General features: G+C 42.1%; 1 protein-coding gene across 4 annotated transcripts in view; it reads right to left on the bottom strand.

Moving 5' to 3' along the window:
* Positions 1-1530: 1530 nt before the first annotated feature.
* Positions 1531-27524, bottom strand: part of LOC116845120 (serine-rich adhesin for platelets-like) — a 130737-nt gene continuing 104743 nt past the window's right edge. The window contains exons 3-9 of one of the 4 annotated variants that reach the window (XM_032817463.1): positions 24426-24568; positions 21231-21448; positions 18388-18614; positions 16198-16524; positions 7463-13634; positions 5777-6062; positions 1531-4393 (exon numbers count right to left, since the gene is read on the bottom strand). In XM_032817463.1, the coding sequence (XP_032673354.1) occupies positions 2737-4393; positions 5777-6062; positions 7463-13634; positions 16198-16524; positions 18388-18614; positions 21231-21448; positions 24426-24568 (9030 nt within the window). In that variant the 3' untranslated portion in view covers positions 1531-2736. The remainder of the gene's footprint in view (positions 4394-5776; positions 6063-7462; positions 13635-16197; positions 16525-18387; positions 18615-21230; positions 21449-24425; positions 24569-27524) is intronic. The other 3 variants (XM_032817466.1, XM_032817465.1, XM_032817467.1) reach the window with 3 other exon arrangements.

Raw genomic sequence — 27524 nt, 5'->3', positions numbered from 1 at the left:
GTGTGTGTGTGTGTGTGTGTGTGTGTGTGTGTGTGTGTGTGTGTGTGTGTGTGTGTGTGTCATATATTCGCGAAGGAAACAGAAAGTATATAACCATGCCATTCGGCGTTGGTGTACGTGCAGAATATGTAAACTATCGCGCGGCAACATGAGGCGAACTAAAGAAAAAGTATACAAAAGAAAAAGCAGAATCGCTCTGGAAACTTTTCGCCAAAAGAAAGTACAAATTATCGCTCAATGTGTGCTCGCCCATTCACCGGACTGTTCGTTTATATAAAATGATATGATATGATATCAAAGCCGACGACACGAGTATCGCGGCGCCCTCAAACAATTTGACTCTTCGTCGCTCTGCCCTGTCCCGTATCCAAGCGTTCTTCCACTACAAAACAGTGCAATGACTCGCCTTCCGTCTCGCGACTGATCTCAAAACTCTCACGCTAAATCAGAGAAAGAAGCCTTCACATCGGTTCTCGCTTAGTGCCTGGCTTGTATGCGACCTGATATATCGAATATATAATAATAATAGTAATAATAATATAATAGCAATAATAATAAAGAATATCAATCCGATAATCGGGCTATTTACATCTAGATAAAGTATTAAAACGACCACCTAAACACATTCGAAACAATGTTTCTAATTCCTTCTTTTTTTTTCATTAAAATTCTCCGGAAATTAAGAGAACAAAATAAAAAAAAAAAAGAGATCCACGGAGCTCCACCGGATTAATTTGTAAATGTAGTTTACATATTCTATACGTATAATATATATGCTACTCTCACCCGCCACATCGACTTATTACGCGTTTCCTTCACACACATCTACTCGAAAGAGCCTTTCTTACTTTGGTTCATATCACGTAACGACACTATTCACAGGAACGTTACATCTCGGTTACTTGAAGCTACGATTTTTTTCCCTTAATCCTTGCGACATCGAAAGAAAATAGAAAAAGAGAGAAAGAACAAATCGACGAGTTTTTTCTACATATGTATATGTATATATATATATGTATATTACGTCGGGGCAAAGTTCGTGGAATGGATATCAGCTTTCGACGACGACAACGAAACTATAATCGGATGAACTCTCCCGCGCAGCCCGTCCAGTTCGCGAGATTTTACAAGAGTTACAAGATTAGAGTTAATCCGTGAGTTAAGATCGCAGCCATTCTCACATGTCACCGTGACAGCACATGGAAATACGATATAAACTTGTCATCCTCGAGAAACCAAGTGAAGCATTTTTGTACTAAAGTGCAGCGATATATATATATATATATATATACCTTTTAATGAATTATATCTATGTAATGTACAATTGTGGATTTTTTTACATGCACCATGGTACAAGGTATGGTCGAGCCGTATGACAGACAGCTTGTTAGAATAATTTGTAGAACATTATTGCGACATTTCTTTTTTTTTATTCTTCTTTGTTATATACCTCATACTTAAGTCGTGCATATATTACTTTTATTATTAATTATTATTATATTACTATTATTATTTTTATTATTATTAGTCAAATAATCCCGTCTTTTCTAGGCGCTGTTTAAGAGCAGAGCGCCGAGAGTTCATTGCGACAATTTATCCTCCTCTATGAAGTTAAAGTTATACAGATGTAAGCATTACACGAAAGGCAAAGATGATGTATTCCAAAGAAACTGCACATACTCTCCCCCCCCTTTCTCTCTCTCTCTCTCTCTCTCATCAACTATATCCTATAATTTTCCTCGGAGAGACTCTAGTATTATTTGTCTATTCAGTCTGACCACACCGTGTTACAACGTGGAATAGCTTCACTCCATGATAGAGACGTACTGTAGGTTTGAATTATATAAATTCAGGCTCTTTTTTTTCTTTAATCTGCGAGGGTTCTATCAACGATCTTATTACGGCTGCGCTTATATTTTACTTAATGTTTTTTGTTCACACCCATCCGTCCGTTGCCTATTTCTCGTCGCAGAGCTTATCGACTTGACTAGATTGCGTCGCTAAACGGTCCTTAACGATTTAAATCTAAGTCTGCCACTCATAAATGATCTCTATATCTTAATCTAATGTGGTAATTAACACCTAATGGTAGAGAAGGATGACCTACTGTTATCGACGCGAGAATTCTAACTAAACCGTACTGCTTCTCTCTCGCTCTCTCTTTCTCTCTCACACACACACACACACACACACACACACACACACACACACACACACACACACACACGCGCGCGCGCGCGCGCGCGCGTGTACACGCATACATACACACATAAGTATATCTATATACGCATTCACAACAATGTAAAATGAATTCATTGTTTAATTTAAACTCACAGAGAGAAGATATATCTCTCTCTTTCTCTCTCTCTCTCTCTCTTTCTCCCTCCTCCTCTCTCACATACTAGACTGAACCTATGCACTGCAAATGCAGCAGCGGCCAAGTGTCCCGGTGAATGGCGGAAATCGCGTCTATAAGCCGCGCGCTCCTAATATTTACAATGCCATCGTCGCAGATCCTGCGCAGGATCGTTACTGTCCGAAGCGTATTCTTCTCGATCGCAACAGACAACAGCGACGCATCGCTCCCGCAGTCATCTGACGGTCTCGGTCGTAACGGGGCGTGTGGTCGATGGGCTTCCTCGTGGCTGCGAGGGCCGAGGGTCGGCTTGACAGTGACGCGCCGACAAGGATATAGCAACACATAGCGGTGCTCGCGCGAGCGCTCGATCGCTAGGACTACCTCTTCTTGCCGGGCTGCTTCGCCAGCAGCCGCTTCTTCTGCTTGGTGTGATCCGGCTTGACCGTTGGCGCCGTTGTCTTCTTCTTCGGGCGCTCGGGCGAGCCGTTGCAGCAGGCGCAGCCTTTCTTCACGTGGCCGCGCAAGCTGGACCGCCTGGCGCGGCAGTCTGGCTCCATCGAGAGCACGATGTTGTTGGCCTCGTCCTCGGACGCCTCTGACACCTTGTCGCTCGACATCACCAGCGACTCTGCCGCCGCGATCGTCTCCGCCGTGGTTTTGGGCAGGCGCTTCATCGACGGCAACACTGTCGCCGCCTTGGTGTGGTCGGCGCGGTTCAGCACTACCCTCGCCTTCACCTGCAGCTTGTCTTTCTTCTTCACGTAGGTGCAGCGCCGATCAGCCGCCAAGGCCTTTAGGGTCTGCACGCTATCCTCCAGGCCGTTGCTCAAGATGTTGTCTTCCGGCTGACTGCTGATCGATTCGCTGACGCTTGAGTCCTCGTCGTCGCTACTCGATCTCGTGCGTTCCGACATCGGGCTCTCCCATGCCATGTAGCCGTGCACCTTCGACGAGGTCATGCGCTTTTTGTTGATGTACGTGTACTTGTTGTGCGTGGATAGCAGCGGCCCAGCGTTTGTCATCGGCGACAAGGGCGATGGTATGGTGACGTCTGCGGTGTTGCCGCCCAGTAACGTGAGGCTCTCGTCGCCGTCGCTTACCATCGAGATGTTGTTGACGTTCATGCTGGGCGGCAATGACTCTGAGTCCATGTCCATGTCGAGCTTCATGTTAGATGGGATGCTGGACACGCTGCTGGGTGTACCCTCCTTCGAGCCGATCCTCGAGATCAGCTTGGCACGATGGCTCATGTCCTTCGACGAGTCGTTCTCCAACGAACCGAGATTCCCCGGCGACAAGCGGGACATGTCCGAGTTACTGTTCGACGCCTCGTCCTGGCTCAGGCTGTCCAGCGTCAGTCGCATGTGCTTTGTCGAATGGTCCACCAGGTTTGAGTCCTCCTTCTCTCGCTTGCTCCGCTTCATCGAGTCCTTCAGTGTCCTCGCGCGTTGATTCGCGCCTTTCTTACGCTCGTTCATCTTGATCAAGTCGTTGATCGGACTGTCGTCCCGGCTGCCACTCGACGAGTCCATCGTGCGGAAGTACGTGTTGTTGTATGGCTTCATGCCCAAGGGTTGACTGCAGGATGCATCCTGCGAGGAGTGGTCGTACGACGGCGAATGATTGGTGTCGAACAGCAGGTCCGCCTCGGGGAACAGCTCGCTGGTACTCGGCTCGTCGACGCCCAGATCCTCGCACTCCTCCGACAGGCTCTTCTGCAGCTTCAGCTCGCGCTCATACGCCGCGGTCTTCCTATCCATCCTTTGCTGCATCAATTCGCGGTCCAGCCTTGGCATCAGCTGCGCCTTCAACATGCTGTTCTTGTTGCCGAATGATTCGAGAGTGTGATTCATGAAGTACTTTTTCATGTTCGACTGATAGATCTGCCCGCTCGCCATTTCAATGCTGTGGCCTTTGTTGATAATTTGCAACACGCTCGGCCCATTCTCCATGTCGTCCCTGGAATTAGGGATGGACATTCGATTCTCTTGTTCTTTCTTGCCATCCAATGTCACCGTAGAGTTCGAATTACTTCTAACATAACAGAAGAAATACAACTAATGTTTTGAGGTTTTCCAGATTGTGCTTTTCTTTTTTTCTTTTAGAGTCGTTCATTTGTTTCCAACGCGAGCAATATACAGTCGGCTGACTAAAAGTTGCAATACTTCTTCTCGATGAGTTTCACAGTACATCCCATATTCGATAGGAAAATTTATTTTTTAGTAAGTTTCAAGATACCATTTTTCTTTTGAAATATGGCATGCGTGGAAAAACTCATAAAGGAAAAGAGTTGCAATTTACCAAGTTCAATCGTCAACTAAATGGCCCGTAATTAAATTTGCTGAGTTCAGTTGTTAATGGACCAGACCAATGTAACGTTCTATAAAAAAGCGTATTTTTGGGAATTAATTTTGTGAAAGTGGATCAACAGAATGTTTTGAAACATTGTATATTAATTAACTATTCAATTTTACATTAATACTTTTGTTATTTAGGAAAATTATAAACAAATGTGTAGCATGTGGCCGAGTACTGCAAAAAATATCGCTGTAATCAACGGGAAAAATAGCGTCTGTTTTAATGATTTGAGATGAAAAAGAGAAATTCTTTAATAATAATATATTACATATTATATATAATATAATTTAATAATAATTATATTATTAAATATAATTTATTATCTATATTTTTATTAATATTTTATTAATATTTTTATATTTATTAATATATTTTACATATAATTTAATAATAATATATTATATATTATATATTTCTTTAATAATAATATACTTGCAGGATGAATCTAAATATTAAGCTACAGAACGAAAATTGTAGAAACAATAGCTGTTTAAAAATTAAATATCGAAATTTTTGTTATTTTGTACTATTAAAAAGATATTAAGTTTAATGTTTTTCTATATTTTTTAAGTTCATCTTCTAACTACGAGCATATTATTTAAGAAATTTTTTGGTTTCTTGATCTTTTCAGATCACTAGAACAGACGCTATTTTTCCTGCCGCTTTTTTACAGTCGTGAGTTCGATCATATGCTATATATTTATAAATTTTCCTAAATAACAAAAACAGTAATATAAAGTTTAATAGTCACTTAGTTAATATTTTCGCAAGATTTATTTTATTTTCCCAAAAATTTATCTTTTTTCAGAACGTCACATCAGTCTGGCTCTTTCCTTTCACCAATCCAATCGTCAATTAAATAGTCTCTAATTGAATTCGTTGAGATGAATCGTCAATTAAATTTTGATTGACTTTGCTTGAATCAACCGTTAATTAAAACGAATTCAAACGTATTTATTAAAATCAATTATCAAATCGAGAAAAATTCAATATTTTTACAACTTTGCTTTTATAATACGTCCGATATGATACGAAATGCTTGCGTTAACTAATCACTACCTGACATACGCTTTGAACGGCTCGTTGTTCAACATGTTCATCGACGTGGGGATATATCTCCACGGCGTGTCCGGCGACACCTTCCCCTCTGGCTCCCATGCTTCCTGTAAGCGTGCGTTTCCGTACAGCAGCCCGTTGCCGATCTTGCACGATCTGTCGATCATTTCGGTCGTCTGTTGCACCGGCGATTCCTGGCTGTCTGAACTGCTCGGACCGCCAGTTACCAGGAAGGTGTTGTCGATAATGGTCGGCTGCTTGTTCGTCGAGGCGATTGAAGACATGAATTCTACAAGAAGAACAACGAACAGAGCATTAGTCGACATTAGTACACGCGCAATATTCGTGATAAACATTATCTGCGATATTACATGTGTACTCTAATCTAAGGTAATGTATACAGAATTTTCCATCAGACTCAATCGCCAGTAGATCGTTAATTTCAAGTGAAAACGGGGCTAAGTGCCGAGTGTGATAGTCGAGACTAATGCGAAATTGCATCAAAAAACATCATGCATTCTACTGTTATTTATTTACTCGTTTGCAGAACAGTTTGGACACTTTTAGCAAATTTCAAAACGAATCCGACATCTAGTTGAAGAAGCTGTCTTACGAGAATTAATCAAAAACACATTCTCTCATTGAACGTCGGCTGCACTCTAAAGTATGTCGAGGAAAGTGCTCAAACCGTTCTGCAAACGAGTATACAGAGGTATGAGAATTATTAGAACAATTTTGATTTCTTCATTAATTTTAATTGTTATTTTCGATAAATTTCAGAAAATACTACGATTAGTATTATTTCTTATAGGTCTAAAATAATTAAATTTGTATCACATATTGCACGACTAAATTATATAAATAATACGGGTTCGTTTCACAGAAACGAACTTTATATTCCAAAAATAAATTCTCAACTACTTTTCTTAGTGTATAAGATATCCGCTTTTACCAATATAAAAATTTACTTTTTCATGCAAAGTATATTTCACAACAGAATCTAATATATAATATGATTGTTATTTTTTATTTATATGATTTAGTCGTACAATATGTAATACTGTAATCATTTTAAGACTTATAGAGAATATTGATAACAAATTGTAATAATTTCTGAAACAATCAGAAAAAATAAATAGAGAAATCAAAATTATTCTAATAATTTTCACACTTCTGTAACCCAGAGGTTCAAAGATCGCAACACTTTTAATGAGTTTAGCCACGAATCTCATATTCAATAGAAAAATGTATCTTTTAAAGAAATTCTCAAAAATGTATCTCTTAAAGAACAAATTCTTCTATTGAATATAAAATATGTTGTGAAGCTCATCGAGATAAAAGTGTCTCAATCTTGGAGCATCTGACATTTAGGCCCGTTTTGACTTCATATCTGCAATTATAATAATAATAAAAATAAACAATATAACAAATATAGCAATAGCAATAATAATAATAACAATAATAATAATAAAATAATAAAATGATATAATCAACGGGGTAAAAAGTCACTCCTCCTACGTATAAGCTGCGACTGACTAATGACGACAACGAAAACAACAGGCAGTTGTAGCTGGCACAACACACAGTGTAAGTACACCGTACAAAAATGTGCAAAAACCGAATGGTACGGCCGTGTGAAAGACGCAAAACAACACATTTCCACTACGTGTGTCGTGAGCGAGCCCTTACCAATTTTCGTATTATTTTGTAACGACGTGGCAATGTTCGTGGGGATCAAAGTTCTTGATACACTTTCCTGCATATCGATACTGTCCTCGAGTTTTCTCTTTACCGTTTTCGGGGAAACGATTTTGTTGGCGGACGTGATCTCGGTGAACGCCTCCTTCATATCTTTGTGTTGTTGCAGAGGATGTTGCTGATTCTCTTGCTGATGCTGATGCTGATGCTGATCGTCATTTAGAATAGCGTTTATGTCGGTCTGCGAGCCGAAGGAAAGCGCGAGGGTGCCGGGGGTTTGCATACACAACGACTTGTCCACGACCTGAGTGTCTTGGGACTTTTTTTCCGGCGAGTGCGTGACGACGGCGGCGACGGCGGCGGCGGCACCGGCCGGTGTGATGCACACCATGGCGTTGTCGGACTTCAAGTTGGTGGGGGACGACAGTTTGTGTATGTTGGAGTTGTACAGCCTTGTGCTCTGCAGCGACAGGTTCGGATTGCTCGTGATGACGCCGCATATCTGCTGGTTGTCCGCGATCTCGCTGATGCCTCTGGGTATAAGGCTGATGGTGGGACTGCTCTTGTTCACCACAATGGTGGCGTTCGCCGCGGGGTCGATCGTCAACCCGCTGCCGTCGCCGGCAGCCACCGTCGTGTCGTTCTTCAGCGTGATGTCACTGATCACAGTAGGCTTGTCCGGCACCGCCACCGTCGTCGTCGTAGCGGTCTCCACGGCGAACTGCGCGCTCTCGGACTGCGGTATCACCACGGACGCGGCCTGGATGTTCGGCACGCTCGTGTTCAGCGTCTGGCTGTTCGACAAAGACTGCAAGGTGGGCGGCAGCTTCATCTGCTTGACCTGCGCCTGCGGGGAGATCAACTTGGTGCCTTGATTGAGGAAGGATTGCAGCACCAAGGCGTTTGACATCGCGGCGTTGCCGGCGGCGGTGCGCACCGCCGTCGGCATCGCCACCAGCTTGGAGCCGGACACCACGGTGAACTGTTGAGTGCCCTTCATCAGCGGCAACAGGAGATTCGTCGGCATCAGCACCGCCGCGCCGCCCATTTTGCTCGTGACAGCGGAAGCGAAGGCCTCGCTGACGCTCACCGAGCCGGTTTGCAGTGCCTCTTGCACGATCACCGTGCGCGGCTGGCCCGAGCCCGGCTCCGCGAAGATGAGGTTCCGCCGCTTCAGATTCAGCTCAACGTCGTCGTTCGAGTCGCTCGTCAGGTTGCGCACCTCGGCGCTTTCCACGACACTGGCCATGCTCACCGGCGGCTCCTCCGGCGCGGAGAAGCCAGCCGGACTGTCCTGTACGTGCACGACGCCACTCGACGAGTCCTCGCTGCCCATGGTTCTACCAAGGTCATCCGTGCTCGGGCTGAGTTCTGAGGTCTGCGAGCTCACCGGCTTGTTTTTGCCCGACTTCTTGCGCTTGGACGTTTGGCTCGGGTTGGTCGGTGGGTTGGATCTTCTTCTGGGCGCGGGCTTGTTGTTCAAGTCGGGCGAGTTGCGCAGCTGCTCCGCGTACTCGTCGAGGATCGCGTAGATCCGCTGCGCGGTCTGCTCGTCTTCCTGCGGCTTCTGCTGCGGCTTCGGTATCGGCGGTGTCTTGGAGGTATTGGTGGCACTGCTCTTCAGCGTCTTCGACGTTGACTTCTTCATGCTCTTGGTGGACGATGGTGGTGTCTTGCCGGCCGATGGAACCGGCGCCGGTGCCGGGGTGACGCACGGGCTCGACGAGCTCTGCGAGGTGACGCTCAGCGCGGGCGACGCCGCCGGTTGACAGTAGCTGGTGACCACGACTACCGGTGTCGTGGAGTTGGCTCCCATCACCTTGACGCTGCTCGGATTCACGTAGGCCAACGAGACCTTTTGCGAAAACACGGGCTCCCCTTGAAACGTGACGGTGCCGCCGTTGCTAGGGAAGTCATTGTTGTTGTTGTTATTGTTGTTGTTGTTGTTATTGTTGCCGCCGCCGCCGCCGCCGCCGCCACCGCCGCCACCGCCGCCGCCGCCTCCGCTGGGCGACTGTGCCGGCATCATCAGCTGCTGCGCCAATGCGCTCACGGTGATCTGCTGCTGCTGCTTGGTCATGGCAGGCTGCTGCGCGGTGGTCTGCGTCTGTACGGTCGTCGTGTTCGTGTTACTGACGATCGTGAGGTGGGACTGCGGCTGGATACTCCTCTCCTTCACTTGTTCCAGCACACTCTCAAACTCCCTCAGCTGTTCCAAAGTCGTCGAGCTCACTTGATTGTTCACTTCCATCGCGGTACCGATCATAGTGTCCGCTCGAGCCGCCTGTTGCTGCAATCTCGGCGTCAGCACCGCTTGGATGGTGGTGCCCGCCAAATTCGGCTGCCTCACCGGCGCGCGGATGATGTTCAGCTTCACCACCGGGGTCCTGCCGGGCGATATCGAATTGGTGTGCGATATCGCCGGGATGAGGTTGAACTGATTCGGATTGCTACTGGCAATCACTTTGTGCGTATATATGACGCCCTGCGAGCTGGCGTTCTGCACGAGCTGCGTCAGTGCCTGGTTGGCGGCGGCGGCGGCGGCGGCGGCGGCGGTGTTCGGACTGCTGCTGGAGGCGTTTGTCGCGCTGTTGTTGCCTGCGTTCTGCACGATATTGAGTATCGAGCCGCCGCTCGGCAGCTGCAGGTTCGAAATATTAGCGGCGGAGATGGACTGTATATTGATACCCGTGGCGGGGTTCGTTTGTTCTTGTTGTTGTTGTTGCTGCTGCTGCTGCTGCTGCGGCGGCTGCTGACTGTTGGGCACGGACGTTTGCACCGCTTTCGATAGATTCATCGTCTTCTGCGCGACGGTAGTGGTGGTAACTTGCTGAACGCTGCTCAGCGATGTCTCCGTCGACGCGGTCGCGTCCGCCGTTAAGTTGGTGTAGATGGTCTTGCGAAAGGCCTGCTGAAACTTGGGCAGCACGGCGTTCTGGCCGGCGTTCTGCAACGCGCCCTTGACGGAGGAGCCGCCGGACAACGTTCGGTGGTCGTAGGCGTTCCGATTTGACGACGCGCCGATCGACGTCGCGTCGACGACGGCGCGTTGCTGCTGCTGCTGCGTCTGCAGCGTAAAAGTCGCGTTACCGTCGTCGTCTAGGCTCTGCAACGCTAAGAGGTTTCTCTGACTCGACACGAGATTCGGATTGAGCGCGGTGATCTGGTAACTGCCGTCTGGCTTGCAGATGACTTTCACCGACTCTGACGAGCTGGTGATGGCTGTCTGTGCCACCACTCCCAAGCTCGTCGTCGTCGCCGTCGTCGTCGTCGTTGTCGTCATTGTCGGTATTATTGTCGTTGTCGTCGTGGTAGTCGTGGTCGCGGCGCTGCTTGGGGCGGCGCACGGTGAGGAGGGTGACTTTTTCGGAGATAGGTTTTGCTGGCTCACGCGCCGGATTGCTAGCGCGCGCGGATTCGACGGCTCGCCGGTGTCGTGACGGTGCGCCGAGGAGGACGCGGCGCTGAGCGTGGACGCGACGACGACGCTCGTCGGCAGCGCGTCCGGCGGCTGATTGGCCTCCTCGCCGATATCCGGCATATTCGACGACCTCGGCGGCGGCGTCTGGCCGGCCGGGCTCATACTGACGCCGCTGTCGTGGCCGCCGGAGGACGGCGTGCCTGGCAGCTGTATGCTACCGCCGCTGCTGCTGCTGCTGCTGCTACTACTGCTACTGCTGCTGCTGCTGCTGCTGCTGCTGCTGCTGCTGCTGCTGCTGCTGCTACCGGCCACGCTGGGAGTGCGCGTCGGCCGCGGCGGCGTGTTGCCGCTGTTGATCGCCGCCGCCGTAGCCGCGGCACTCGCCGAGCTTGGGCTCTGCGGCACGCTTCTGGACAGCTGCACGACGTTCACCGTGGGGCGTACCCGCGGCGGCACCATCATGTCCAGCGAATTCAAACCCGGCACGTTCTTAGCCAATATATCGGAATCCCTAACGGCCTGCGCGAGAATATCAAACTTGGTCTTACCCAAGTTGGACTTGACGGCGCCGAGATGATGACGGTGATCGTGCCGGCTGTCTACCACCACCGAGCAGCCCAGGTCGTTCTTGCCGCTGGAGTTGTTGCTCTTGCCGGTCGCGCGCTCCTTTTGTTTCTGATACGTTGTCATTACGCTCTTGTTATACGGCATCGTCTTCTGTATGTTGATCAGTTCGCTGGTGATATCGCCGCTGCTGAGACGCTGCTGGGGCTTCTTCGCGCGCGGCAGTTGCTTGCAGTCGGCCTCGTCGGCGCGCGTAAGCACGATCTTCGGATTCAGGTTCAGCGTGCTCAGCATCGGTGCGAACTTGGCAGCGATGTTCCCCGCCGCCTGCTGCTCGTCCCGGTCATCGCCGTTGTCTTTGCTCTTGTTGACAAGGTTCTTCTGCAGCAGCTGCGCGATCCGCGTCGGCTTCTTCGAGTTCTGCGGCCTGAACATCCGCAAGGACTTGAGCACCGCGGGATCGCTCCGCCTCTCGGTGATGATCAACGGCGCTGCGGCGGTGTACGTCGAGCCCTTGATCGTCTCGCGCTTGTTCTCGTCCATGTCCGCGGAGAACAGCGTGATAATGTCGCTGCTGACGTCGGACCCGCTGGCGTCCTCGTGCGCCGCGCTCGTGTGCCGCGCGTCCTCATTCACCAGCATATGAAAATGCGACACGGACTCGACGGTGAGCTTGGACGACTTGGGCCGTTTCTTCGCGGCCTCCTTCCCGTTGGATTTGTTGGACTTCTTCTTTGTCTCCAGCCGGCAACCGTCGCTGCCTAGGCTGTCTGTTTGGCTGTCCTGCGTGTTACTGTCGCTGTCCGACACCGAGCTGATCCTATTCCGAAAGTGCTTTGGCTTACGCTCCGCGCTGTCGCAGTCGCTCTCGGACGACTCTAGTCTCAGGACCTTGCGGGCCCTGCCGGCACGTCGCACGCGCAATATACTGCCGCTGTCCGAATCCGTGGTGTCGTCTATGCTGCGCCGGGTCGACGAGCGCTTGTAGCCGCCGGCCGGCTGGAAGCTGCCGAACTGCTCGGAATTGTCGGACGGCGGATCCACCCACTGCTCGTAGCCCTTCTCGATGCCGAAGAACACGTCCTTGGTGTCCTCCTCCGACGGCCAGTCCTTGAACTGCGAGTAATCGATGTTCAGGTACTTGAGCTCTTTGTTCGTGTTGCGCATCTCCTCGGCATTCTCCAGATAGCGCTCGCACAGACCCTTCAGTTCGTTCCAGTCCAGCACCCAGCTGAGCATGTGGTAGCGCGGGCTGCTCAGCACCACAGCGAGATCGTCGCACAGCTGCGGTGAGAGGCCGAGTTTCTCGCCGTCCAATACCTGGCTGGGCACGGACGTCTCGTCGTAGTTGGCTGAGCCGGTGACTGCGTCGCCTTTGATCAGTATCAGCGCGTCTAACGTTCTCTCCACGTTGCTCCCGTCGACCGGCGGCGTTGCGGCGCTCGCGTTCAGCGCCGTTGGCTGCGACTTATTGACGTTCAGTTGTTGACTATTGATGAACTCGTCGCAATTGAAACAGAGCTCGCTGAGCGGCCCGCTCAGCTCGCACTTCGGACGCAACGGACACCTGTCGTTGTTCGTCGTCGCGTCGGGGTTTCGCGTCAGCAGGCTCTTCAACAGTTGATTCGTGTGCTCGAACGTCTCCGTCACTTGGCCGCTCTGGAAGTCTATGTTCTTCTCCGTGCTGCTGATGGTCGAATCCTGCGACGGATGCTGCTGCTGAACTTCCGGAGGCATCGAACTCGACGGCGCAGCCGAAATTGTCGGCTTGACGTCGTCGTTGCCAATCGACTTGGTCTGCGCGTCCTTCAGGGCGCCAGGCAGACAAGGACTTTCTTCTCCGAGTTCTTTGAGCTTGTTTTTCTCTTCGAAAGTGCTAGTATCCTGCGGCCCGCCGTCCTCCTTCGCTTTCCCGCACGCTACTGCCAACTCTTTTATTCTGTCGTAACAGATTCTGGTGGGGTGCAAGGAGAAGGCTGTCAGAACGCACTCCCTCGCGATGCCGATATTGCTGTCAACTACGTCCGCCAATTTGAGAAATTGCGTGCTCAGGCGCTTCGCGGTCTCGCGCACCTTGTCGTCGTCCGACTTCGCTTTCTGACTCTCCAGCTCGTTCATGTCCGTCGTCAACGCTCTGATGTAAAGTTCGATCACCAAAGGTTTTATACTATCGCCAAACTGCAATTAAAAAGAGAATTTCTTTATATATATCCCATTTCTTTATATGTGTAATATACTTCTCTCTCTCTCTCTCTCTCTCTCTCTCTCTCTCTCTCTCTCTCTCTCTCTCTATATATATATATATATATATATATATATATATATCCTCATCAGCCCTCATTAGTCATTTATTATATTCCTAATATAATTGATATCTCTTATAGAGTATATTATAGAGAAATATAATAAATTATAATTATATAAAGAATACTATACCTCGATATATATAAGCGGAATGTACTTTAATATATATCACAGAATATATTTTAATAAAATATCATTCAATATACTTCGATATATGAGAAAAATATACTTCGTTATTATATGAAAAATTATATAGAGTATCTGACAATTTATGATATATTCGTTGTATGCAAGTAAAACTTATCAAATTGAACACAAATCTCTCTTTATCATTTTGCATACAATCATGAAAAAATTTTCAGCTGTTAATTGAAGAAGAATTAAAGTAGACTGCCCTGAACATACCGCTCGCCTGGACTGTTATAATTAAACGTTTACTTATAATTATTTCATAGTAACGCGTTAACATAAACTTTGTTTTACTGTTTGCAATTACTCATATTTTGTTATAGATTTATAAAAATCTTTCTCTTTATTTTGATAAGAGGAATACGTCCTAGAAGCTTGTCCAAGTACTTTACTTCGTAAACACTCTGTATAATAAATAGAAGATATATACGGGATGTCCAGTAACTGGATAACACGAAGATGCCGCGGTATACGGGTAGATTAGGTCAAACAGAACAAAAAATTCCTCTACTATTTTACGAACAATTGTGTAAAATTTTGTGTTATTAATCAAAGACGATTCGTGAATGATCATGACGCGCCATACGATAGACGAGTTGCGATGACGATGTCTGCCGCTGCATACTTGTATATTAGGTCAAACTGAACAAAAAAGTCCTCCACCATTTTCCAAATGACCATGTTTAGTTATTAATTAACCCCTTCCCTGTTAGTGACGCATATACGCGCAAAAAAAGTCGTGCCACTTTTGCTCCATGACGCACATATGCGCATTAAAAAAAAATATGCTCAATTTCATTCGGTTTGATTGTGAATGGGTTTCCGAAGGTTCTTGGGGGCGCTGAATTTGAATCTGAAGTCAGATTTTTAAAATTCAAAATGGCGGATCCAATACAGAGGACAAAAAATTCGAGATTTTCTTGAAATTTTGTGAAAGTGGTAATCTATTTGTTTTCAGGGTTACTGGATTCAAATCTGAAGTCAGATTTTTAAAATTCAAAATGGCGAATCCAATATGGCGGTCAAAAGTGCGGAAAAATTTTGGGATTTTATGTATATATATATATATATAAAAGTGAAAGTTGCTTTTTAATAATACTGAGTTCAAATCTAACTTCAGATTTGAATCCAGTAACCCTGAAAACATATAGACCAAAACATAAACATATGCCACGTTCACAAAATTCCAAGAAAATCTCGAATTTTGGTCCGCCATATTGGATCCGCCATTATAAATTTTCAAAATCTGACTTCAGATTCAAATTCAGCGCTCCCAAAAGCCTTAATTTTGTGTTTGTCATGCCATTCTAAAGATTTTCATTTTTCGAAACATTTTTAACACGAAAATGTAATTTTGTCTGACAGCGAAGGGGTTAAACAAGATTGATGTACAATTATGCACAATAATATCATTACAGTATGACACGTGATCATTCACGAATCTTCTTTGATTAATAACTAGAGATGTGCGAACTATTCGAATTCGAATCGAATCTAATCAAATGAAATTCGATTCGATTTAAATTCGAATTCAGATTCGAATCCAAATAATTCGAAAGTTTCGAATCGAAAAGATTCGAATACGGATCGCACACAATAGTATTAACGAAGAACTATTAAAGATATCCAATCTTACGCGAATTAGCATGACTTGAAAAGTTTGCTATACATTCAGATTTTCTTCAAAAATATTAAAATAAGATAATGAATAAACTCTTCTAGATAAACTCTTCTAGATAAACTCTTACTGACAACTGTCGGATCGATATGTGTTGTTGTACAGCTTTCAAGACTGGAATTGTATTTCATACACGTTTACCGACTATATATTATATATCTCTTACCTTAAAATAAATTGATATCACATAATCAATGTTATCTCTCTCTGTTAGTTACTGAAGTCACTATTTTCATGTTAAATACAACGATTATGTTAATTAAAAATTCTTTTAACGATTCAATTTGATTTCATTCGGTTCGATTCGAATTCGAAATTAAAATCTGAGATTCGATTCGACATTAAAAATCTTTGATTCGCACATCTCTATTTATAACTCAAAATTTTACGTGGTTATTTGCAGAATGGTAGAGGAATTTTTTGCTCTGTTTGATCTAATCTATCTGTACACTGCGGTTCTTGCGTGAGTTATCTTCTCTACACCCTGTAGAAGATACCTTCTCTTAAGTTCTCGCGAAATATTTGATCCTTTAAATTCTCGATATGTTTGAATTAAAAGCATCTACTCACATGTTTCGCAAGTACTGCACAGAAGATATAAATATGTTGAGCACTCTCCGCGGGTTCAATTAATTTTCTAATCATGCCGGGTAAAGTAGGCGCGACGTCCTTCAATTTTGCGTGCAGCAACGCCCAAGAGTTCAAGATCTGCTCCAAAATATTCGCTCCAGTTTCCGACACCGGCCGCACCATTCCAGCAGTAACAAGATACTGTGCGACCAATTCCGCAGCCTTTATCGAATTTCTCCAAACGCGCGCCGTTCCATATTTTGTTGGCCTCTCACCGCTGAGCCTCTGGACCAATTCAAGACCATCGCTGAGATCCATTAATTTTAACTGCAACAAAGCAAAGTTGTTGAATTCCAGCGCAACGGTTCACACATACATACGTATGATAAGTCCGTCAATCACGACGGCAGAAAACTAAATGCTTGTCGTCTTCGGGACGCGATTTTGATCTTCAGTTAGACTAATGAGAAAGATTTGTCATTTTTCCATCAAATTCTTTCATAAAGTTTGGGTATTAGAGTGAGAATAGAACGAATTTGTTAAATGTTGGAAAAGATATCGAATCAATACATGTTGTACATTTTATTTAAAAGTTATATGATCCTCCGGAATTGGATAATTTCGTTTTCTATTTCATTTGTGTATGCATGACAAATTTTTGTACCGACCTAATAAATGGCTGAGTTTTTATTTAGTTATTTAAATGCGTCGATGAGCAGTCAACTAAAACTACACTAGCAAATTGATGTTTCACAATTGTCTCTTGGGTTTCACGACTGTATAGCTTTTCCTTCAGTTTTCATCTAATCGAATTCGGCAAGTCGAACGACTCGATATGATTCACAAATAGTCTAACGCTTCCGATAAGATTCCTTAAAGAGAACCAGCTGAGTCACAATTCTGTTTCTCCAAGTGATTCACTGATAGTTTCAAGATATCATTGAACTCGTTTATGACTCGACAAACAAGTGTTCTACTTCCACTAATTAATTACTGGGATTTAAGCCACTCAAAGTCGGTACTCATACAGTCTGATCTTATATTTGAGATCATCTCAAGTCCATTTCCAGATGCTCCGTAGCCAATGAAACGATTCATACAGCATGAAAGACGAATTTGAAATGATCTTAAATATAAGATCTGCCTTATGAATATTATCCTAAGAGATATTTAATCTATGCAATCTGGAAAGTTACTACAGTGACGCGGCAGTGACTTTGTGAAATACACACAGCTACAATTCTTATTAATATTATTATTTTTATCACATTATTATCTGTATTGTCCATATAAATTAGTAAGATTTAAAAATATAAAAAATTAAAAATTTTTTAATAGAAAACTAAAAAAGGTACGCAAATATATCTATACCATATATATTTTTAATGTTTTACTAATAAACATATTTTAAAATTTATATATGTAATAATAGACATCTCGTTTTTTATATCTTGATTCTGTTTTATTATCATATATTATTATTATATATTTTGCGTGATTTTTTGTAAAAAATAAATTTATCCTTTCATAACTTCTAATAAAAAAAAAAAATCGTTTCTGTATGATTGAATAAATTAATGTTCTCTTATAATTCTTAATACAAAAAGAAAGTTCCTGTACGATTAAATAAGAAAAAATTAATAAAAAAAATAGTTATCGTACCGACTTGAGAAGCTACTATAGTAACGCGACGGGGATGTCATGTTTTTCCCTATCTATCCTTACATATATAAAAAATTTCTATTTTTTTAAGAAAAAAATTAAAAGTCATCGAGAAAACCGGCTGGATTGTAAGAGTTTATTTAAGATCTATGCATGTGAATTTCTATCACAGTTTGTGCACTTGTAGTGCACTTTATTAGGCATTCTACATTTATGAGGAAAACTAATTATTATACTATCAGCTAGCACACTTCGGTTTACTCTGACTATAAATAAATAAGTAGATAACTGGAGAACAGGTGCTGTCCAAGATTAAAGTGCAAAAAATAAGAAGAAGATTATAGAATACGGAGAACTCCTTCTTGGCGATGTAAGCTGAAAGAGACATGCAGGAAGTGAAGAAGAAGGCAGAGGAATCACTTCATGAGGTTAGTGAGAAGTATAAAGTAGAATAATGAAACAAGATATGGAAGAAAATATCGTTCATGCGGGGAACAGCCGCGACTAGATGCTTGTGCCGATACTCACTTGAGCGAAAATATCTTGTGTGCGTTTCAATTTGTACAAGAGGACAATGTACACGTCGATCATGTAGTGGACGTGATGAGACTCCGAGAGCGACCGCAGCTGATCGCTTCGTCTGAGGGAGCGTACGCACGCAGCGGCGAGGTTCACCGCTATGTCCTCGCAGCGGTCCTCGCAGAGTATTTTCAGTCTCATCGTCAGCAGTTCGCCTTTCTCCGAACAACAGAATTCTGAAAGCACATTCGACGCCTTAGCACTTGGTTTTCCCAACGAGTTCTCTCTGCAAACGTCTCGATAATCAGATATCCGGTGACGCTGGCTCAAGATCGCTTAATTTTTGTAAAGATGATTATTTCTCCGATCTAGTGATACAATTAATTAAAAATTAAAGTGGCGCAAGAGATTTGTCATTTTTCTATTGAATTCTCGTAGGAAGTTTAAGCATTAAAAAGGAGATAGATAGGAAAAATCTTCATTGAATGATTAAGAAAAATTAGACTTACAAGGAAACCGATACAAGTGTCCGCCTCCGATTTTCATGAACTTGTAAATATGTTGTACTTTAGATTAAAATAACAGATACGTTTTTTATTATAGTATGTGTCCTTTCGCAAGTTTAGGGGATAAAATATCCTTTTGAAGAAAATCGGTTTTTTTTCATTTGAAGGGAATATAATGAAAACTATAGAAATAGAAAAAAATATTTTGAATAAAAGTTGAATAGTTTGAAGAGTATTTTACAGAAATTATTTGAAAAAAAAATTTGTTTTGTTAATATTCCCCTACTTTTTATTATAATTATTCTTATTATTATCTACCACTTCTTCTTATTATAATTATTAAAATAATTTCTGTAAAGTATTCCTTAAACCATTCAACTTTTATTCAAAATATTTATTTTCAATTTTTTATAGTTTTCATTATATTCCCTTCGAATGAAAAAAAAAAAACGATTTTCTTCAAAAGAGTATTTCACCTCTTAAATTTGCATATAATAAAAAACGTATCTGTTATTTTGATCTACAGTACAACATATTACAAGTTCATGAAAATCAGAGGCGAACACTTTTGTGGGTTTCCTTATTAGATGATTTACAATTGTGTGGATACCTGGTTAATGTGGTACGGGAGTTTGGAATGTGTGTGACTTTAGTGTATTAAATTAAGTATGAAGGATCAGATAGGAGAGTTATATAAAAATAAGTGCGTAGATAGTGTATGAGTGAAGGTGAAACAAGGCGTTAGATAGAAAAGCAAGATTTAGGGTGGTAAGAATGCATAGATAATAGAAATTATAGTATCATAAAGAACGGGTAGTATAGATAACGCAGGCAAGCACTTAAATTATGGTAATGCAGAAGAAATTATTCAAAAAGAAAATAGATGGTAGAAAACAGAAGTACACAATAGATAAGAGGAAGAAGAGGAAATAAAATTAGAAATAAAAAGGAAATGTTTGGCCATCGGATGGGATAGAGAAGCAAAATAAAGAAAGAAGGATGACACAAGAACTGTTGGGACAGGTGCTGTGCAAGAAGATTGAAGTGCAAAGAATAAGAAGAAAGTTACAGGATATGGAAAACTCTTTCTTGGCGATGTAAGCTGAAGGAGATATATAAAAAGTGAAGAAAAAGTCAGAGGAATCACTTCATGGAGTTAGTAGGAAGTATAGAATGAAATAATGAAACTATCAAGATATTAGGTAGGAAGAATATTCGAGGAAAAGAGATCGAAGAGGAAACATAAAGAGATAGGTGTGTCCAGCTGAAGGGAAGAAGTTTTCCATATCCTGTAACTTCTTCTTTTTACTAAGAAGACTATCTTTTTTATAAAGAGAGTTTGTGCATGAAGATAAATTCTTCAACTCGCATTGAACGAAATAGAAAAGTTTAATTAAATAGGGAGAAGGTAACGTCGCGTGGTGTAAAGGTTAGGTGAAAATTAAGAAGATTGGAGAAGATAAGATTACAAGCATATTTAGATAACGAGTATGATATTATAAAGTCAATTAGAGAGAGAGGCAATATAACTACAGGGATATTAGTAACCAGATAAAAATAAGGAATAATTAGATGTATGTGTTTAAGAAATATAACTGTAAAAACCAACTCCTCTTTTTTTTGGCTATGTAAGCTGAAGGAAAATACTGATACTAATTAAAAAAAAAATTCCGAATCGATTTATTTATGAAAATTATTAACTCTTTGGAATTGAATAATTCTGTTTTTGTTTTTTTTGATATATACGACAAACTTCTTGCACCAATGTAATATAAAAATATTGTTAACACATCAACGATACGATTTTTAAATAATCGGAAAATACAAATTTTAAGCGTACGAATAAACCAATATTCAGGAAACCTGAAATAACGGCCTCGATTGCTAAAATTTCCTGACCCAATGTCGAAATATGATTATTACGGAGATAAAATTATTACTTAGTTATAACAATCTCCCCCTCTCTCTTTTTCTCTATAATTTACTTATAGAGAGAGTTACTTACATGTACTTATAAACTACATATTTAATGCAAGATAACTTTTCCACAACTTCTTAATTAACTCGCAACTGAGAGTCATCAACTTTGACAGTTGTCAGATTGTAATAATTACACGGGCGTTAATAAGATTTAGTTACAACACACAACTGCACACATGAACTAATACAAACAACAAAGTTGAGGAATTCGCATTATCAATGAAATAGAAACGGAAACATTTGAGAATAATAGAAAAAACATTTCCGTATGCATGATATTGGGAGGTGCTGTCGAGAAAACTCATACAATTGCGCGCAAGAAAATTAACTTATTATCATCGCACTAAATACTTGATCTCGTCTTACCCTCCTCATGTTCGGAATCCGGTTGGCCGTTAAGTATGCTGTCGAGGGTTGGATGTGTCCATGGATTGTGCACCAGCGCTAACAGAGCGGTGCACCTGGGTGCAGCGGGGTGTTGGGTTAAATGAGACACACACTTCTGCAGCGTCACGCAGAGGTGCGTTTTGGCGACGGGTGCCAACTTCGGCCACTCCCCGCGCAATACCAGTGTCAACGTATGTCTGTGCAACAACAAAGAGGGACAACGTGAGTGAGCGCGTCGCGAAGAACGCCGGGAGGACGTGTGCGTTTGTCAGGATAACTTGTTTTCGTGAGCGTCTTATGTGTTTGCTCCACTACGAGGACTCGGCATTGAAAGAAGAGAGACGCATGGAAGTTTCACGAAAGATCCCGAGTAAGGGAACTCGACAGCTCCGTGCCATTTGTGCCGTTGTCTTAATTTTAAACACTCGTTAAACGGGAAGTTCCACTTTAGATGGTCGAAAAAATAGGTTTTCACGAATTATTTCAAAGAAGTGAATAGAGATATAGGGTTTCGACGATGTTATTCATGATTAGGTCTGTTCCTTGCAGCTAAACAATCTGAACTGGTGCACACTGATGCAATAAATTAAAGTGAGACAAACGTATTCTGTCTGTCTGCACTAGTTCAGGCAGTTCAGCTAAAAAAAAATAGATCTATTGTTTTAAGTAGGTGCTTGCAAAAGTTCATACGATATTAAAGCCATTATTTATTAATAACAATGAAATGACATAATATGATCAAAACCTTGGCCCCGTTGCTAACAATAACCTTTTGTCATCTTTCGGGCAATTCCGCGTCGATAAAATGAATCATCTTTTGAGGCAATTTATTCATCGATTCACTTCGCACTTTCTCAGAATTTCAGAATTGTGTACCAATCGTGCATAGATCTGCATAGATGAAAATCAAATGGGCTGATGTAGAAGACAGTACACTGGGTGTGGCAGGACTTTCCGATCTAACTCGAACAACATCTTTTTAGTCGCAACATCAACACGCGGTATAGCGTTGTCGTGAATCAGGATAATTTTGCATTGATCCTTAAAACAATGACGAATAGTATAATCGAAACCCTACGTCGATGTTCATTCCTTTGGAAAAAATTCGTCAAAATCTTTTTCGGCTATCTAAGTCAGAACTCCTCCTTTTTAATCGACGAACGGAAGTTGCTTGTTTACGTGCACCTTTAGAACTTACCCGTCGCGCGAGAATAACACTGTGCGCCTCGTTAATTAGATGCCCATTAAAAAGAGGGAAGGAAGAAGAAGAAACAGCGGAAAATTACACGAAGAATGATACTCTCGGGCATCACCCTTTTCGTATCACCCTGTATACAAGGTTCCTCGAATGTATACCCGTCACGTTAACGTGAATTTGCGTCGCATTGCTATTCAAAATTCCAGGATCGTTTGTATGACGGTGCTACATACATGCAGATTCATTACTTTCAACGCCATCAGTCTCTCTCTCTCTCTCTCTCTCTCTCTCTCTTATTCACTCACGCAGTCAGTCAGTCACTCACTCATTCACTCATAAACTCACCCCCTTGCTCTCTTTCACTCACACACATACTCACTCACTCACTCTCGCCTTCTCTCTCCCCCTTACTCTCACTCTGTTGCCCCCTTCTTTCGTTTTTTCTCTCTCTCGTCACGTTCATCTGCCGTAGAACGACGCTGTTACATCGAAACTCGTTTCGCGCGCGCTACCTTTGTACTAAAAAAAAAAAAGCCCCGACTGGTAGACGGGGAGACAAAAAAGCTTGGGTGTATCTATTGGTGCGCTAAATGGGTCATATGCACGCGAAAATAACATCTAATGCGAAGCGACGACAGACGTGATGCAATGAACATAATTAAACGACAAATGCATGTAATTAGAAACGACCCTTTGGACTGGCAGCGCTGGTATTGAGTTATTCAACAGACGTAAACCAATACGATTTGATTAAGTCGGTTAGAAAGTTCGGTTCGATTTTCAATAAACGGTGTCACACACACATACACACACATACACGTAATGCGAACAACAATGCTGACGATATTACGCTGCCAAAACGTTGGCGAAGGATCACGGATAGCGACTTGCTTGTTTATAGATGATTGGTTTCCATCGAATAAATTTGAGCAAATAATAAAAAGTTTGAAGGTAGTTGTTTAATGTAAACCAAGTCCCCTTCTTGGCTATTTAATGTATATAGCTGAATGGTAATAAATTATATATAATAAAAAGTTTGAGCAATAAAATTAAATTTGCTGAATTTTCTGAATGATGCAACATTTCTTTTTTTGAAGAACACAACGCGAAGAGATGCGCAATTTTACTCAATTATTTTATTATAATTCCCTTAAAAGTCGCCGCACAGAAAAAAATTATTATTCACTTAAAACTAATGTACTCGAATTAATAAATTAAAGGAAGAGAAGAAAAGAGCCTTTAAGAGTCAGACACAGATATTGTTATTATTATTAGCACATTTTATTGCATATAAACAGCACTACTATATCTGCGACTGGCTCTTAAATGCTCTTTTGTTCTCTTCCTTTAATTTCATTTACATCATAGAGTCAATTTTTTAATTTTAATCGAATTAACAATCACTGTTTCATATGTAAGCAACGATATATAACTTTGTTAGAAGAATTTTGAAGATTTGAATTTCAATAACGTTGGAATTTTATTTATATATTACTATAATCTCGTAAAAAATACAATGTCTCGAAGATTATCTCGAAGATTATCTCGAAGATAACGATATTTTCTTCCGACATTTAAGAACAGATTTTTAATTCAGTGTTTTATGCTCTCCATTAATGAAAATGAGCAATAAGAACAGATTTTTCTCTGTTGAAAACCATGTAAAATATATTCTCGCAAATAAACTTATATCTTCATTCAACACTAATCTCGTTTGAAGATTAATATGTCAGAAATAAAGGTACACTCTTTCAAAAAAGAGTGTTCTTTCTTTCTATGCGACAGCTTGAAACTCTTTACGATACGACTCGACCTCGCGGAGTGATCCTGAAGTTTTTACCGGCGTGTCTTCTAAGAACGGAGCCACGCCGTGCGAGACTTCGCGAGAGGGAGAAACACGGAGTGTTTTCTTCTTGATCGAGGGTTGGTTGCATAATCGCGGCTGCCAGGACGGATCGACGGCGCATACTACCCACCTGTGAGCCCATTCTATGAGAGACTGGGTGGCCTCGGGCGGTGCCGCAGGAATATAATTGGAGACATGCTCCCAGGCGGACAGAAGTGCATTCACCTTGTCGCCGTACTTCTTCTTGCTGTCACTCAGCGTCGCCTCGAGCCCCTGCAAAACGAGAGAGAGAAGCGGCTCGATTAAGTGAAACCGGAAAATCAAGCGGGAAATAAGGACGCGCGGGGACGGCTGGTCAACGTTACTCTCATCTCTCGCAAGTTTGCAACTTTCCCCGCTCTGCTCGAATTCAACAACAGCTGATTCGCACGCAGAGAAAAGTGCCATTCTACTCTGCCAAAAAAAGCGATCACTCAGTTTACTTCCCTTCTTTTAAGGGGATGCTGGAGTCGATGACGAGCTCGAACAGTGTCGATAATGCAGAGACAATCGTCACTAATCACGCTATCCTTTTCGTATTTCTTGTATATACGGAACTTACATGAATGTGTGTGTTGCTTTATTTTACTATATTCAACGGAAAACCTAACTATATATGCGTAGAAATCTTTCTGCAAACTTTTTCGATATTCTTAAGCTTCCAAATACAGATGCGAAGGTGGAGCAATGTTCTTCAAAATTTTCCTTGTTTGGAGCATCCACACTTTCGGTATGTACAAGCTGCGGAACTTTTGGATTAGGCAAATATTACGTTAACTGACAGTTTGAGATTTTATATTAAAAATTTTTTGTTCGTTTTCGTCACGTATCGAGCAACACTCCTATTTATTTTTGCACGTACTTTCATTGCGTAAAAGCATTTGTAATTCTGTGTAACCAATACGACGTAAACTTTGCAGAAAAATGTAAGTGATCTGTCGGTAAAGTTTTCAGCTTCAGCATTCCCTTAAACAATGATCATTTTTAACGAAGAATATTTTCTTGATAACAGTCTTGACGTTATATACTCATGACAAATTTTAGGAAAGCTCATTATCATTTATTCAAAGAATTTATTCTCTTTACAAGAATATTATAGAACTTTATCTAGAAGTTGACGCGACTCTATATTCTCAGTAAGCAAATTGAATTTTTGTTTTAATTCAATATTATCGATTGAAATGTTCAACTTACTAGGATTCAGAATAAAGAGAGTGAATAAAGAGAGCCAAGCGCTCAGACATTTCGTCCTTTTTCCTAAAACTCCGAATATTCCAATTAATGATACACTAATTTGAGGTTCATATCGAGTAGATTGAGAACATAATGTCGATATTATTCTTGTAGTCGTTTAGGAGATGAATGATCCAAAAGATTGCAATCTAAACAAACAAGTAGCAATTGCAGCCTTTTGAATCGTTCATCTCCCAAACGATAACGAGAATAATATTGAGATTTTATGTTTTTATAATCTATTCGTTCCTTAAGTTCCAAATCGATATATTTCGATATATAGATATAATTGTTCGATACACAATGTATAAATTATAATTTCGATATATAAATTGATATATTATTTATTGGAATATTGGAAGTTTTACAAAATTCCAAAAAATGGGAAAGGAGCGAAATTTTGCCGCAGTCTTTGATGTTCATGAAAACTTATTCAGACAGATTTGCGGATATATAAATTTATGAAATTCTTGAAACAAGTAACATTTATTTGAATCAGTATGTATTTTTCTATGTGTGATTTTCTTTGTAGGCACTATTGTTTTAGATTGTTTGATACAACGGGAATATATTCACGGTAGTAATAATGATTGCCTCACTCTGTGTATACACATACTTATTTAATGAGAAAATTCTCTCTTTTTCTTGTATAAAATGCAATCCGTTACAGGTGAGATATACATACAATTATTTATTGATTTATTTAACATTAATTAATTATTTATTTACTTAAATTTATTTAATTACTTAAATTTAATTTATTTAAAAATTCTTTTTTTTTTTACGTAAAAGAAAATTTGTTATAAAGACTTTTACACGACGGTTAAAAGTTTTTATTCTGAACTATCGGGGATCAGGGAACTATCAGAGAATTATGACCGGCAATCTAAAAGAGACGACGAGACGGATCCGGAAGACACATTCGATAGCGACTGGTATCGGAGATCATTGATGGGTAGAGCAGCGCGGAATTTTCGCTCGAAGAAAGAACGGAATATCGAGTGCTATGACCCAGTAAAACACGCGTTCTTCGGGGAGCGGAACCTTTTAGCAGCGAGCGCGCGATACATCAGCATACTTGACGAATTTTACGTCGGCGATACGGCGTATGTTAAATAAAAATGAAGAGAAAAAGAAGAAGACACACATATTACACTTTCTCGCGTGTGCAGCATGAATTTCCACACAGAAAAAAAAAAAGGATTTGCTAATATATGGACAACTAAAATTATTAACTGCAGGAGCAAATTTTCTTGCTTTCATAGCAAATTTAGTTGTGATATATATATATTAGCAAATCTTTTAGCTATCACAACTAAACAACGTTGCTATGGAAGCAAGGAAATTTGCTCCTGCAGTTAATAATTTTAGTTGTCCATATAGCAAATCTTTTTTTCCCGTGTAGAGGTCTTGATTGCGAGAGAGAAAACAAAATTACTTCGCGACGAGAAATTAGACGTCGCGTCAGATTTGCGTGCGGCTCGTGTAATTTGACATTATCCGAAATTAAAGAGTGAAAATCGGCCGAGTGCAGCTTACGCTAAATTCAACCGCGCGAAACGCATCGTGGCTTTCGCCGAGGATGAGGGAAAATGTGGCACATAATTGCGAAGATCCGACTGGCGGGACTGCGAAGACCGCAAGAAACCCGACGTCCTGAAATCGAAAAAGCTGCCATCCCGAACGGGTTGAAAGCTCCCTACCGCATCTGCGCGCGCGCTTGTTTCTTTCTTTCAGCAAGTGCGGCTGCACGTAACAAGCGTAATGACATTTATCCGGGGACTTTGAAGCGCCCGTTCCCTCGCCAAATAATGTTTACCAAAGGCCACGTAGTTCCACGGAGGATTGATAACGCGGTTAAAGCTGCGGGCTTATTCGAGAATCGTATTACACGAAGCAATTACTCAGGGCTCGCGCAATAACCTATAGCAAAAAAAAAAAAAAAAAAAAAAAAAAA

The sequence above is a fragment of the Odontomachus brunneus genome, unplaced genomic scaffold, assembly GCF_010583005.1.
Source record: "Odontomachus brunneus isolate Ranch 3 - 2012 unplaced genomic scaffold, Obru_v1 Obru_scaffold_049, whole genome shotgun sequence".
Lineage (NCBI taxonomy): Eukaryota > Metazoa > Arthropoda > Insecta > Hymenoptera > Formicidae > Odontomachus > Odontomachus brunneus.
The sequence above is the reverse complement of the archived record's forward strand: the minus strand, read 5'-3'. Positions and strand labels throughout refer to the sequence as shown.